This window comes from Hibiscus syriacus, unplaced genomic scaffold, assembly GCF_006381635.1.
Source record: "Hibiscus syriacus cultivar Baekdansim isolate YM2019G1 unplaced genomic scaffold, ASM638163v2 tig00110813_pilon, whole genome shotgun sequence".
NCBI lineage: Eukaryota > Viridiplantae > Streptophyta > Magnoliopsida > Malvales > Malvaceae > Hibiscus > Hibiscus syriacus.
In genome coordinates this window covers 149,824-164,933 of record NW_024062871.1, presented here as the reverse complement: position 1 = coordinate 164,933, position 15,110 = coordinate 149,824, and the positions used below count along the sequence as shown (strand labels likewise).

The following is a 15,110-nucleotide window of genomic DNA, read 5'->3' as shown; positions in this document are numbered from 1 at the left end:
CTAACGGATCCTCCAAACAAATTAATCCCTTTAATACCGACTAATGCCGGAGGAGAGGGAACATTAAGAATGTAATCTAAAACTATTAGTCTCTTAACTCTAACCCTAAATCCCGAGCCTTAAGTCATAAAATCAAATCCTTAAATAATAAAATCCTAAATCTTCAAATTCTAAACATTAAAACCCTAAACCTTGAATAATACACATAAACCTAAATAGACAATACATATATCATATAAGTTTTCCTCATGATATTCGCACAGGTCTCAATTTATAAACTTTCTATAATACTACTCATAAATGAAGAATTAAATGTTATATAACTAACGAACTTAGAGAATTTATTTCTCATAAAGTCTTCAGTTGGTTACTTGGGAGTTAAGAACACGCAAATCCTTTATAACAAACCTCGCATATATATTTCTCAGATTCTTACATTCCAGACGCTACAAATAAAAGAACTTCAGGTTCTGTACAGGAGTAGACAAACATTTTTACAGCTAAAATTCGTCCATGTTTTTGACTGTCTACAGCTAAAAAAGCCACTAACCAATGCAGCCAAAAGTTTCTGACCTTGTTTTCTGAGCTCCAACAAAATACTAAATATATTTAAGCCCAACTGGTTCGAAATCTACTTTAAGAGTTGACAATGGCACATAGTAGATTCGGGAATTGAACTCTAACTAGAAAGCTTATTTGTCCATCACCAGGTATGAGACAAAAAGGCATCATCGAAGACAGCTTAGAGATTACAGTAAACAAAGAGAATGGAAGCTCTGAATTTGCTTAATAAAGCCTTTCGACAGTCCCTTTCAAGTGCATAGTTTTCGACGATGCATTTGCTTTGTAACCACCGGATTCCTTGAATTTAGCAATCATCTTAGTACTTGTTTCTTTAGATAATCTCTCGGACATTATTAAACGTTGTTCTAAAAACATTGTAAGATTCAGTTGGCTTAGAGTTTTGGTTTCAGTTTTGGAGAAATGGAGAACTTATCAAGAAGCAACAAGAAAGCTTCTCAGCCTCATTCATCGGCTCCGTCGAAGCTAAAGCGAAGTGGTTATGAGCCATCGGATACAGAGGTCGAATGGCATGAAAGTCCGTGGGACGATCATTATAACCAAAACAGCGGAACATCTGATCTTGGCGAGGCAGGCAAAATTAAGTCCAATTTGCCGAGAAACATTAGCCCTGCGAAACTCAGCCGAAGACAACCTTCAAAGATTGAATATGATAAAGGGTCTCCACCTAGAAAAATTCCCCTCCCAAGGAGACATGCCAACAAGTCTCCTTACAAGACGAGGAGAGATGACAGCCGGAACATAAGCCCCTTGCCGAAATCCGAATATCGACGGCATGTCTCTCCTTATAAACCCGGGAGAGTGGAGCATGCATTGAATGATGAAAAGGGAAATGGCGCGATTACTGGCTTGAACAGGAAGCAAAGTCGTGGAAGTCCAACAGGAGATGAAATAAAAACGATTGGGCAGCTTGTTGGGGCTGGAAGAGGGAGTGAAGATTTGAAATATAGTCATCGATCAACAAGTGCACCACCGAGACAAAGAGGGGAAAGGACACCGTCCCCAATCGGAAAGAACATTATTCATAAGATAAGAGAAGCTCCCCCAGTGAAACAACCATCGGTAGGTGAAATCAATGAAATGGTTGCAAATGCAAAGATTTCTAAAAGTCCTATATATACTGCTCCTACGTACGAAAGCACAGAGTCCATTTCACCTGGTGATATATTCTTTTCTCGTGATGCTGCGGCCTTGGCAAAGCAAAAGAAAGATAATCCTCCCCATCAACGATCGATAGCGAACCGAAATGTCAATCTAAAAGCTCGAGGATCGTCATCCAGCACTGGTTTATCAAGAACAACTGTGACTCAAAGTTCAGCTACTAGCAGACAGAGTAGTAGTAAGCTCAGTGTTGAAAATAGCAAGATAAGTGATGGTAGTGAGAGTAGTTTAAACTCAGTCAAGTTCGCCGCCAAAATGCTAAAGAGCCAAAGCGAAACCTGGTTTGCGTGTGTGATGAGAGGAGGATCCTGCAGAACCTCAAAGAAATCACCCAAAAGAGAAAAAACCTTCGATGAGGCCTCGTTCATCGGGAAGGCATTCGTTGTTGAAAAACTGAGGAAATTTTGGGCTGATCAATACCAACCAACTTCTTTGAATGGATTCACCTGTCACAAACAAGAAGCTCAGCTTCTGAAGCAACTTGTAAGTCCGCCTAAAAGTTATTTTTGTTCCTTAATTTTCGATCCAATAATGTTTAGTTCGCAATGCAAGTAATTCGGAAGATGGAAAAAATTATTTTCTACTGTAAACTTTTAGGTATCTCATCAGAGTTGTCTCATATATTGTTCAAAGGACCATCTGGTTCTGGGAAAAGAGCACTAACAATGGCTTTCCTACGTGAAATATACGGAGACCCTAGCTGGAATGTACGTTTTTTTCCAACACAAAACGATACCGGATTCTTTCGCAGATTTGGAAGTTCGTTAGATGCCTAAGCTAACTCTAGCTTCTTCTTTTTTCCCCTTTTCATTACAGGTATCTCATGAATTGAGACAATTCCACGTTCAGGTAGAAAATACTAAATAAAGCCTCAAAGTTAATGAATACTAAGTCAAGCCTAAAGATGACCATCACCATTGATTTTAGAATTTGACACCTTGTGATATGAATATGTTGATAGGAAAAAAGGGCAATGCAAGTTATTATCCCAATTGCTTCAAGTGCTCATCATGTTGAGCTTAATGTGACCAAGGAAACAAATGCTAAATATGCATTAATGGGATTAGTTAAGGAAATAAGCACCAATTATACAACTACCCCAGAAGTCAGCAATGATAATTTCAAGACAAACTACAAAGGTTTTGTGTTTTTTTCTTAGTTTTCTTCCATATGCATAATCAAACCTCCTTTTGATAGTTTAAAGTAATCAACTTAAAGCTAATAAGGTTCAATGTTTATTTCAGTTCTGGTTCTTTATGATGTTGACAAGGCACCAGACAATATTCGTCACTTGATCAAATGGATCATGGACTGTCATTCGGATTCATGTAAATTCATTATTTGCTGTGAAGATGATGTAAATATCTTAGAATCGGTAACGAGTCGCTGCAGAGTCATTAAAGTCAATGCTCCGGTAACTCATGAGGTAAGTATCCCTATAAGTTCTGCAGTTAATTAAATTCTTATAGCTAAGTTCAGGCATATGAAATGTTGTGTATGGGGTTGATCAGATAAGAACATGCCTTACTAAGTGCTTTAAATCTAATTGAGTCATCGTTAAAATTGCTGATTTCGCAGATCATGGAGGTATTAATTCAGATTGCAAGGAAAGAAGACTTTGAGCTATCTATGAACTTTGCTGCTAAGATTGCTGCCAAATCAAAGCAAAACCTGAGGAAAGCAATCATGGCTCTTGAAGCCTGCAAAGCACACAAGTAAGAACTTAGCAAATCCTGACTAGATTCTAGGTTTCCAATAAATAGACAGAAGTAATCCATTTTACCCATGTAAGGCTCCATATTTTTTTATTACGTGTGAATGGTATACTCTGCCATTGCAGCTATCCTTTTGCCGATGACCAGCCTATTCCACTTGGATGGGAAGAGGTCGTGAAGGAACTTGCAACCGAAATCCTGGCCGATCCATCGCATAAAAGGCAAGTTTTTTTTAGCTTTTATATTTTGAAATATTATCTTGGCTTTTAAAGAAAAGAAAAAAAAAACAGCAGTGACACTCCATATTATCGTCAGCTTACCTTCTGGAAGGACAAAGCTTCAAAAGCTTCTTGGGGCTTTTGTTCATCCTAAACTGATCCTTCAGGTGATGAATTTGAAACCATTAAATGGGGGGAAAAGTTGCTAAGAATTCTAATTTTTTGCTCTGATATAGTTGTTTTCTTCCAAGCCGCAGAAACTGGTAGAAGAGTTTTTAAAGAAAGTTGAAGCCGATTTAAAAAGAGAACTTTATTACTGGCATGCTTACTACGTAAGTTTAGTTCCTGAAATTGTCGCATTGTTTTGCAGACAAGCAAAAGTAACTTAAAGTTTATTTGTTCCAGGAAAAGAGACTCCCAGCGGGAACAAGTGCTTTGTTGAAATTAGAAGGTGAACTTTGTCATTTCTTATGATGCTTTCTTTCTTTTTTCATCGCCTTAAATTCTGAGAAGAATCCTCTGTTTATGCTCCTTTTTCTTTTTCTCCTGGCAGAGTTCGTGGCCAAGTTTATAGGCATACATAGGAAGAGTTCTGCCAATGGTCAGTGTGTGTAACATTGGGGCTAACTATGCCTTTGTTCAAATCATTTTGTTGCAATTAGTAAATACTGAAAATCTTTGTTCTCGTAGAAATATGTTATCCGTTGGATAAGATAAGAACGATCGAGCTCAAATATGATATATATGTTACAAACTCGAGTTTATGTCCGACACAAATATGATGAAAGTGTGAATAACATAGTAGATGATGGTGGCAATCAAGTCTCATTAAGATTTCCACCCAAACCCAAACTTTGTGCACAAGGAAAGAAAAGTATAGGTACAAGTGGTTAACTAAAACCTTCATGTTGGCTATATATGTTTTGCCTAGTTTCACCACATATCAGTAAGTAGTACAACTGGTCAACTACATACATGAGAACCCCGAACTAAAACCTTAGCAATCTATCCAGACAGTTTCTAAACTCCAATACATGCATGTTCTATTTTTGCTTTTGTTATCCAAAGTTTTCCCTTCTATGATCAGTGATCACCCTTCAGTTTCTTGTGTACCACTACTACTTGCAGACTTCTTATTGGTATACCTCTGCCAATACGGATAGATGTTATACTATAAGTTCCAAGAAGAATGGAAAACTGAAACCGAACGCAAGGCAATAATTGAAGTTAGTCGGTTAATACCTGTTTTCCGATATCGAAGGGCACATATTTGTATTTGATCATGTGCAGAATCTGGCGTTTCATTGTGAGGAAAAAGAGAAATATCCAGTAGCACAACAATATTGGCCAGAAAACAGGTACATCCAACATGGAGAAGAAAGTCAATACAAATGCAACTACAAAGGCCTTTGTGATGGCATACCTGAGACCAAAATTAAAAATTAGCGTAAAAATACTACAAAAAAAAACAGTGTACAAGCAAAAAGAATAGAAATCGGAAAACTTTAAAACTTACGTAAATGGAATAAATCAAATCAATCCACAAGCAAAACAGCTAATTTGTTCACGTCTATACACAAAACAGCTAATTTCACCTCTAACTGATATAGTAAAATTTCCAATTAGCAGCGTCCAAATTTCGAAACATAATGCTGATTTATCATGTCAAAATGGGAATTTTCTAATATAATCTTAGTTGGGCAAGAAAACAGCAAAACAAGGAATTACCAGAACTTGAACTCAGGTAAGCGACGAATAAAGGGCTTGAATTCATCAGAACCTTTGGTTGGCAACGAAGCACCATCCAAAGCTTCAAGCTCGGGATCAACTTTGGGAGATAAAAATCCAATCAAGAGGTTCAATACGTAAATCCCTAAACCGTATGAAATTACGTAAAACCCTTGAACGTAGTAAACCCGTAAAACGTAGATCATCGCCACCGCCAACGTCCCTAGCCACCTTTCTATCGTATGCGGCGTTGACCTATCGAGGTAATACTGGAATGTCCTAGAGAAGTCGTTCTTCCACTTCGCAATCGGCGTAACACCGCCGTCACTTTCCGACCCCTCCATAACAAAAGACACAAAAGTTAGTGGTCTGAAGGTAGAAAGTTTTGAGTCTTTGAGAGTTACGTATGTTATGGTTTCGAGTTGAAATCGGGCAAGTATTTTTCAGCAAGACTTTTCTGGATTCTCTGGTTTTTCCATCATCTTTCAAATAAGGTTCTTAACCCTTGAGGTACATATGGTAACAAGGCCATTTTTTTTCTTTCAAATAACTGTGAAAAAGGGTTCCCAAATTTCTGTATGAATAAAGTTAGGAGCTACGTGACAAACTGACAATCAAAGAGAGACCAAAATCGTGTGGTTTTGGGCCTTGTGGCCTTTCCTTGGGGGCCGTGCAAAGTTTGTAATCAAACCTCTTTTGCCCAACGTTCTACCGATCCGTCTCGCCTAATAACCCATTTTCTTATTTAAAAAATATTTAAAGCTTCATTTTATATTAATAATCATATTTAAAATATGATTATTATTAGATAAAAATAAATAAAAGATAGACTACTATATTTTATCACCCAACAATGAAATAATTAATATTATTATGATTGAGCATTTATTTTCTAAAAGGATTTACGAAAGAGTCTTAACCTTTTTATGTAAAAAACCTTGATTTTCTAAATTCTCTTTTATTGTCTGACTATGAAATATTTTCTTTTAAATCTCAGCAATGTGAAGACTAAGAAGGAAGAGATATGTTATATATCATTATCATGCTTTTACGCTAGTCGAACGATGAAGATTACATATCAGAATCATTTTCCTTTAATTTTTTGATCGAGTTTTAAAGATATTTTAGAAAAATATAAACCAATAAATGGTAAGAAAGACCTATTTACACAAATATTAGCATTTAAAAATTTATTTCTTAGATCAAATGGGGCGTATAGGGGGAGGGCTCGACAAAGTGGTGACAATGAGACTAGACTTAGAGTTTGCTCGTTGAATGTTGGCTCATTAAATGCCAGGCTGCTGGAGCTGACCGACGTACTTAATAATAGAAAAATAGATTTTGTGTGTATACAGGAGACTAGGTGGAAAGGGGCTCGCGCCAGAGAGTGTAATGGGTACAAGTTGTGGTATCAGGCGTAGATAACGCTAGAAATGGGGTGGGTATCTTGGTATCCTCTAGACTCAAGGAAAATGTAGTTGAAGTTTATAGATACCGGATAGGATCATGATGATTAAGGTTATTATAGAAGCGGAAGTAGTGAATGTCTTTTCAGTGTACGCCCCACACGTTGGCCTAGGGGAGGGGAGAAACGTTGCTTCTGGGATCAGTTAGATGATGTACTTAGGAGCATTCCGGAGGACTAAAGAGTTTTCATAGGGGGAGACTTTAATGGCCATATAGGTAGTGCAACCGACGGGTATGACGGTGTTCATGGGGGTTTCGGTTATGGTAGCAGGAACGATGAGGGGCGTACGTTGCTTGAATTTGCTGTGCACACGATTTGGTGGTCACTAACTCCTTCTTTAATAAGAGAGATGCGAACTTGATTACGTTTCATAGCGGGGGACATTGTACCCAAATCGACTACATCCTGGTTCGAAATTGGGATCGATGGGCTTGCATTGACTGTAAGGTGTTCCTTGAAGAGGCATGTGCATCACAACACAAATTGTTGGTTTTGGTGTTCCTCGTACCCCACGGGTGGAGCACTCATAGGAGGGCTAAACTTGGTAAACCTAGGATCCTTTGGAAGAACTTACATGAAGCGACAACTGATGAATTTAGGAGTAAGCTTTTGTCTAATACATGGTTTTGGAACTACAAACTCAAATAATGCAGATTTGTTATGGAAAAATATGGCAAATTCCATCAGAGAGGTGGGCAAAAACACCCTGAGGTTGTCGACAGGGAAGCCCAAGGAACATAAAGAATCGTGGTGGTGGAACGACGAAGTTCAAACTAAGGTGAAGACAAAGCAAACTTGCTTCAAGGAGTTTCTACAATGCAATGACGACGCAGAAAGGTCGATAGCTAAACAAAGATACAAGGAGGCAAAGCGGGAAGCCAAGAAAACGGTGGCTAAATAAAAGGATAAGGCATACGAGGAAATGTACAAGAGATTAGACACCAAGGAATGACAAAATGGCATCTTCAGGCTTGCAAAATCTAGGGAGAATAGGAAAAATGATCTACGTAGCATTAGGTTTATTAAGGACAACAATGGTGTTCTTTTAGCGAAAGATAATGATATTAAGAGGGTTTGGGTAGTTACTTATTTGGCTTATTTAATAACGGTGCCTCTCCCTGTAAAGATAGTACCGTGGATGGGTCAGCCGACCATCATACTACGGCCAATGATTGCCCTACAAGTAGGATTGGGTTTGAGGAAGTCAAAATGGCCCTTAGAAAGATGGGAAGGGACAAAGCTGTCGGTCTTGATCAAATTCCTATTACTGTGTGGTTGGCCCTAGGAGAAGAGGGAGTTAAGTGGTTGACCAACATCTTTAATATTATTTTAGAGACTTCCAAGATGCCAGAGGAGTGGAGAGAGTCTACGGTGATACCAATCTATAAGAATAAAGGAGATCCCCAACGTTGTGGTAACTACAGAGGTATTAAACTACTCAACCATACCATGAAGCTATGGGAAAGGGTGATAGAGGCAAGGTTGAGACAAGTTACTAGGGTTTCGGAAAACCAATTTGGCTTTATGCCAGGCAGGTCTACCACGGAGGCGATTTATCTACTTCGACGGCTTATGGAGAAATATAGGGAAAATTCTAGAGATCTTCACATGGCGTTCATTGACCTTGAGAAGGCTTATGATAGTGTTCACCGCGATACGATCTGGAAGACTTTGGAAACGAGACGGATCCCAACTGCTTATATCTGGGCGATTCGTGATATGTAATGTAGATCTACTACATTCGTCAGGACTACAGTTGGCGACACCGAGGCATTTCCGGTGGAAATCGGACTCCACCAGGGGTCAACCCTTAGCCCTTACATCTTCGCCTTGATTATGGACGACATCTTTTGTGCGACACCAGCCGATGTACCATGGTGTATGCTTTTCACTGACGAAATTGTCCTAGTTACTGAAACAAAATCTGAGTTGAATAGTAGACTGGCTACCTGGAAGACTACTTTGGAAGAAAAAGGTCTAAGGATCAATATTGAAAAGACAAAGTATTTATGTTCAAATTTTAGTGGGAACCAAAACGATGAAGATGTAGAAGTATGCATAGAATGACACGTTCTCCCCTCAAAGGATTGTTTCAAGTACCTAGGGTCTATGATACATAAAGATGGGGGTGTAGATGATGACGTTACACACCGTATAAAGGCGGGATGGCTAAAGCGAGGGCCGCTACTGGAGTTTTGTGTGACAAGAAGGTACCTCTAAAACTATGGTGGTTTGGGCATGTCCTTAGGCGACTACCGTCGGATGCGGTCAGAAGGGTAGAGTCGATTACAGTCGACGGTGCCAGAAGGAGATGACGACCAAGGCGGAAGTGGAAGACTGCTTGAGATCTGATTTGATGGATTTAGCCCTTACCAAGGACATGACCTCTGATAGGAAAGTATGAAGACTTAAGACTAGGGTAGTCGAGTAGTGTGGGTCACATCATTAGGGTGTATCATCTCTGTCTTCTTTTAATGCCTTTGTAGTAATTTCCATGACTTCTACTTTTTATACGTTTATGTTATTGGTATTTATGAAGGCTTAGAACTGGGCTTGCTATCGTTGGCTTCTGTGTATCATTCTCTTCATGTTTCCTCTTTTAAATTTAGCCGGTTCTAACTTTACTGTCTATATGCAGAGATGTTTTCGCAGGGTTTTATTTGTAGGGATTACTTCACATTAAAGACGCGCATAGGATATTAATGACTACATATGAATACTGTTCAACTATGTATTTATGTATTTATTTATATATGCATTACATTTTTTTCTATATTTTTTATTTTCTGACTGCCGGAGGTCTTCCACAGAAGCTACTCTCAACTTGGCGTTGGGGGCAGCCTACTACCCTACCTCCCCTTATCCCATTGCATATGAGAATTGAGTTTTGTTGTTGTTGTTGTTAAGATTAATTTTTAAAATGACACCCTATCTCGCACATAAGACAAAAACTTGTCCAAATAGTCGCACTTTTAAAAGCCATATTTGATTATGCATGCATTAGTCCTAGATAGTAATTCAATCAGTAAATCATAATGAAAAACACTCTTAATCAGTTGCGCCTTTCTATACTCTTAAAAAGTAAAACTACATAGATCAAAATTATAATTTGATTCTATTTGGTTCTATAAATTGAAAATTATATAGATATAACTGAAGTCAATAATATAAAATTCAAGAATTAAATAGTCTTTCTCTAATTTTTTATATGATCTTTACTTTTTTATATCTATATTGCATCATAATAAATTCTCGTCATACTCTATTATTGAATCTTACTCAATTAAAAAATATTTTTACATCAATTAAAATTAATTTTTTGACATAATATATATTTAAATATTTAATTTTATAAAATGACAGATTTTACTTAAATAAAATGTTTAATATAAAAAATCATTCAAATTATATATTTTTCTCATTTATGTGTCTAAATTATTTTTCTTTCGAGTCTCTTGAAGTTTTGCAAATGTCACGATTTTTTCATTCCGTTCATCGGATTTTAATTGTGATTGGGGTTCATCGGTGGTTGTTCGTCGGGCGGGTAGAGTGGTTGCTCGTCTGGTAGAGGCGCAGTCGGGGATAGATTCAGTTGACAACAACGACGGTGACAAAGGAAAGCGACTGGAGTTGGTATATGGATTGGAATTAAAGTTTTCAAATTTTATATTTTTTTAAAATTATAATTTTAAGTTTTGTATTTTAAATTAAATTTTAGTATTATATAAATATGACACATGTCACTAAACAAATTTTTTTAATAATCGTTACAGTCAGACACTTAAAATAGTAACGTTTATAACGTCAATCACCTAAATGAATCGAAAAATAATATAAACACTAAAAAAGAAAATTGTTTATATTAAGTCTAAATAAATCTTCCTTTAAGAATATTTAAATTAAAAGGAAAAAACAAACGTATAGCATTTCACATACAAAAAATAACTTCAGTGATCGAAAATACCTTATAATATACGATTTTAACCAATTTTTTTTGGATTTGTAAAAATTACCAACGAATTCGCAACGCGATTTCAAATTCGCAACACGAACTCCAATTTCGCTACACAGTTTCTAAATTCGCAACACGAATTTACCAAATTCGTAACTCGAATTCTGATTTCGCAACTCAATTATCGATATAGGTCAACACGGTAGAAAAAATTGAATTCGCCAATTTCACAACTCGAATTCGCCAATTTCGCAACTCGAATCCTGCAAAGCGCGACTCAATTACGATAATTTCGGTAAACCGAATTAAATTCGCGTTACGAATTACTTGTATTACAAAATTAGAGTTCATATTATGAATTTAAAATCACGTTGTAAATTCGTTGATTAGTTTTATAAATTCAAAAAAATTAATTAAAATAATATATTATAATACATTTTCCGTAAGTTATTTTATCTTTCACATATCGCAGCTTACTGAAAGAAGAAAACACGTAGCAGAAAGTGACTGATTCGCAATGAGAACTATAGGACAAGTAACCGTGTGGAACGAGAAGGTGGTCGCTGAAGGCTGGGACTCTATCTCCATTTTTCTTCGGTTACAAAGCGTCACTTTCTCAGCTGAATTTTTTTTTATGAAACCCCCCTCAAATCGTCTTCTAAAATTAAAGGAAAAACAATTTTCTCCATCAATCTGAAGTAGAGCATCAGAAGAACAAAATGGGAACACTGGGAAAAGCAATCTACACCGTTGGTTTCTGGATCCGAGAAACCGGCCAAGCCCTCGATCGCCTTGGTTGCCGTCTCCAAGGAAACTACTACTTCCAAGAACAACGTACGTACCGTAAAACCCTACCTTCTCATTCAATTTTACTTTTGGATTGAATTCCCTACGAATTTGTGCTTCATTTTTAGATGCAACTCTTTTATTTCGTGATATTATAACCATTTCTTTCATCAATCGGACGCTGATGAACGTATTTGACAAAGGTCCTGCTGTTGATAGGGAGTGTTTGTGGCACCTAGCGCTTCTGTCATCGGCGATGTTCAGGTCGGACGAGGTTCTTCTATCTGGTACGGATGCGTACTGAGAGGTAAGCGGTATTTTTTTTAACTAATTGATGAAAGGTTGACACTCCAATTGTATATTTACTGCTCTTGTCCAATTTTAGAGTTTCGTTTATCTTAGAGTTCAACTAGCCTCGTTCTTAGGAAACTGAAGCTAATGGTGCTTTGTTACCTTTTTGTGGGCGCAACAAATGTTTTTGGAGATTTGAATCTTATCATGATTTCTTTTTAAGGGATATGATGTATTGCGTGTCGCATTCATAAGATGAAACATTTTACTAACAAGATCCATGTTTGAGAACACTGATGATGTTTTATAATTTAACGCAATAATGTGGTTAGATGAAAGAATGTGTCTTAGCACATGATATCCATGTTCTTTTATGTTGAGCTCTCAGTACCGAATTAGTTAAGTTAGCTGTAGTTTGTTAGAAACTTGTAATTAACGACCAAAATAGTTAAGTTCATTTGATGTCAGATATAATTCACTACATGTTGGATCATATTGTTCTTAAGAAGAATATAAGTACAAACCCACTAGAAATTATCTAGCTTTTGAATGTAATAAGAAATTTCAAAAATTCATGACCGAAACTTGATCCCTCCATTTTTGTTTCCCCTATTGAAAATGAGATTGATGTAAATGTTCTCAATTTCATATCCCAGTAAGCTTTCCGAGTAATTAGTTTGTATCTTCCCAGTGTTGTCTCATCTCTGTGTGTTGTCGCATGCTAAGTTAATGTTGATTTTTCTTTTCTGAACCTTACTTTTTTATGTGTGCAGGTGATGTCAATAGCATCAGCATTGGATCTGGGACAAATATCCAAGATTGTTCATGTTGCAAAATCTAACTTGAGCGGGAAGGTTTTACCAACTATTATTGGTAGTAATGTTACTGTGGGTGAGTGACCTGTCCTTTAAAGTGGTGCTTATCTGCAGTTTTAATTGAAGATGTAATTACTGATAAAAATTGGACAGGTCATAGTGCTGTTTTACATGGATGCACCGTTGAGGATGAAGCATTTGTTGGTATGGGGGCTACCCTATTAGATGGAGTTTATGTTGAGAAGCATGCCATGGTTGCTGCTGGAGCTCTTGTGAGGCAGAACACTAGGATCCCATTTGGAGAGGTTTGTGGACACTTCTTCACTGACATTCGGGGTGTTAATCTTGCTTCAAATATAATAGATTCTATATAAATATGAAATAGGTAATTGTGTTATTTTTTAAATAGACATAACGGGTCTTTTGAAATTAGATGCATTAGTTAGTACTCTATGAGTAGGTGTGTAGCAATAGATAAGATTTATTGGCAAAATGGTCGAGATTGCTGTTGTTCTGGTTGCCTGTACTGCTTTGAAATGGAAGCGTGACACAACCTGCATTTCTCATACCAGTTAGTATGAAGGTTACATACATCTTGGGTGTTTTGGAGGGATAGGAAACCTTATATTACTCTGGCATGAAGCTTTGAAGGCCATTATTAATGGTATGCTTTGATCCAGCTATTCTACACTTGGTAACAGATTTTCGCCTTTGTAATTTACAGGTTTGGGGAGGAAACCCAGCAAAGTTCCTAAGGAAGCTGACGGAAGAAGAGATGGCCTTCATTTCACAGTCAGCCTTAAATTATTCCAATTTAGCGCGAGTTCATGCAGCAGAAAATGCCAAGAGCTTTGATGAAATTGAATTTGAGAAGGTGCTGCGCAAGAAATTTGCTCGTCGTGACGAAGAGTATGATTCAATGCTTGGGGTTGTTCGTGAGATACCTCCTGAGCTTATCCTTCCTGATAATGTTCTCCCTGATAAAGTCCCAAAAACTGCATAGGAGTCGATAATTCCTTTCTAGGAAAATTCTCTTGGGATTCAATGTTACTGGATAATTTTGTTATGATATGCGGATTTACAGAGAATGGATGCTTTTCAGTTCCAATAATTTTGGGGTATGGCCTCGCTGAAGTGTTTAAATTGAATCATATTGCTGACACAGGCATTTGGCTACGGCTATCTTCTCTGGATTTAGAAGTTGAACCTGATAGTTGCAAAACTGGTCAGGCAACTGGATATCCTAAGGTAGTCTTTTGTTGTTGTAACTGAGCAGTGAATCGTTTTGTTATGTTTACCGGCAATAAAGTAAATGTGCTGACAGTATGATGTATGCAAGTTCGTAATGAAAATTCATTTCATTAATTAAAAAGTTTTAAACTAACTATTTGTTTGCAAAGCCTCTGCCGGAGACGATGAGAGAATACATATTTCTCAAGGCATTCAAAGAGGGCCTCCAACCTCGTTCCCGATGAAGGGTAACAAAATTGATAAGTAATCACTAAGAGATCCTGGTGAGTTATTCCATAAAACTGCAACACCTTGTTAAGGAATTCATTAGGTGGTAGGTGAAGTCCAGCCTCAAGAGTGAATATAAGGGTAGATAAAATCAACCTCTATCGCCGTCGCGATATGAACCCCTAATTCCACTGGCAGTGTTTACCCAAAACCCTTTTGAAGGTGTACTAATGATTTATTTTAGCAGATCACGATATTTAAACAACTCTCTAATTTCATTATTTTCAGCCACTTTTTCAAACTTTACAGCGACCATCGATTCTTGAACCACAACGGGTTATCTATTTCATTTTGGTTGCTTCACCGCAACATCCTTGGTATCTTTTCTTTAGTATTTTATAAACTGAAATAGAGCAAGATAGAAAATGAAAAGGATGAAAACTTATCTTATAATGTGATCGAAGATATCAATTCGTGAAATATTCCGCAACTGAAACTGAAGAAAGAGGGATCAACAACATTAAAATTATAGTACGAAATGAATCTTCTACCTTAGACATCCTACTCATAATGAACTATTCGAGAATCATCTCAAATAATCTTTGAGCCTAATATACATTCACTTCACATGATCTAAATAATTTAATAATTTATAGACGATTAACAGTCACATTAATATGTAACGTGACATATATTAAGAGGGTAAGTGTTGTATTTTTGCACAAACCAACTTACCTCGGTAGTTAAAGGAATCATTATTATCTTTAAAGATTATAGATTCGAACATCAGTGATTGGGCGTTTATTGTCATATGCTTGAATGTATTTAAAACATATATTACTTTGTAATCATCTTAGCTTAATTAAAAAAAATAAGTGTTGTATTTCTCTTCCTATGTAAAGAGATCATTTTAGAGAAGCTACATTCTTACAAGAT

The 15,110-nt window shown here is 36.9% G+C and overlaps 3 protein-coding genes and 1 pseudogene across 3 annotated transcripts; 3 read left to right on the top strand and 1 right to left on the bottom strand.

The window, feature by feature from the left end:
* The first annotated feature begins 984 nt into the window (after nt 1-984).
* LOC120141786 lies at nt 985-2,610 on the top strand. Its single transcript, XM_039156584.1, has 3 exons — nt 985-2,242; nt 2,341-2,450; nt 2,560-2,610. Exons 1-3 carry the CDS (start codon nt 985-987, stop codon nt 2,608-2,610), a joined length of 1,419 nt encoding a protein of 472 aa, XP_039012515.1.
* A 691-nt stretch (nt 2,611-3,301) lies between these two features.
* On the top strand, nt 3,302-3,728 carry LOC120141690 (replication factor C subunit 3-like). Its single transcript, XM_039156487.1, has 2 exons — nt 3,302-3,458; nt 3,584-3,728. Exons 1-2 carry the CDS (start codon nt 3,325-3,327, stop codon nt 3,726-3,728), a joined length of 279 nt encoding a protein of 92 aa, XP_039012418.1. The 5' UTR covers nt 3,302-3,324.
* Nucleotides 3,729-4,488: 760 nt separating this feature from the next.
* Nucleotides 4,489-5,917, bottom strand: LOC120141689 (protein RER1B-like). The gene is made up of 3 exons (XM_039156486.1): nt 5,405-5,917; nt 4,919-5,099; nt 4,489-4,823 (listed from the first exon to the last, which is right to left on the bottom strand). The coding sequence occupies exons 1-3, from the start codon at nt 5,746-5,748 to the stop codon at nt 4,767-4,769; spliced, it is 582 nt and encodes a 193-aa protein (XP_039012417.1). The 5' UTR covers nt 5,749-5,917; the 3' UTR covers nt 4,489-4,766.
* Nucleotides 5,918-11,436: 5,519 nt separating this feature from the next.
* Nucleotides 11,437-14,068, top strand: LOC120141833 (annotated as a pseudogene).
* Nucleotides 14,069-15,110: the final 1,042 nt, after the last annotated feature.

Bases quoted from the DNA above. Each gene is read 5' to 3' on its own strand.
- LOC120141689 (XM_039156486.1), bottom strand. From the start codon at position 5,748: ATGGAGGGGTCGGAAAGTGACGGCGGTGTTACGCCGATTGCGAAGTGG. The intron at 5,100-5,404 runs GTAATTCCTTGT...TTTTGGTCTCAG, and splicing joins TTACCTGAGTTCAAGTTCTG to GTATGCCATCACAAAGGCCT. The intron at 4,824-4,918 runs GTATTAACCGAC...CCGTATTGGCAG, and splicing joins CCTTCGATATCGGAAAACAG to AGGTATACCAATAAGAAGTC.
- LOC120141786 (XM_039156584.1), top strand. From the start codon at position 985: ATGGAGAACTTATCAAGAAGCAACAAGAAAGCTTCTCAGCCTCATTCA. The intron at 2,243-2,340 runs GTTATTTTTGTT...GTAAACTTTTAG, and splicing joins ACTTGTAAGTCCGCCTAAAA to GTATCTCATCAGAGTTGTCT. The intron at 2,451-2,559 runs GTACGTTTTTTT...TTTTCATTACAG, and splicing joins ACGGAGACCCTAGCTGGAAT to GTATCTCATGAATTGAGACA.
- LOC120141690 (XM_039156487.1), top strand. From the start codon at position 3,325: ATGGAGGTATTAATTCAGATTGCAAGGAAAGAAGACTTTGAGCTATCT. The intron at 3,459-3,583 runs GTAAGAACTTAG...CTGCCATTGCAG, and splicing joins GAAGCCTGCAAAGCACACAA to CTATCCTTTTGCCGATGACC.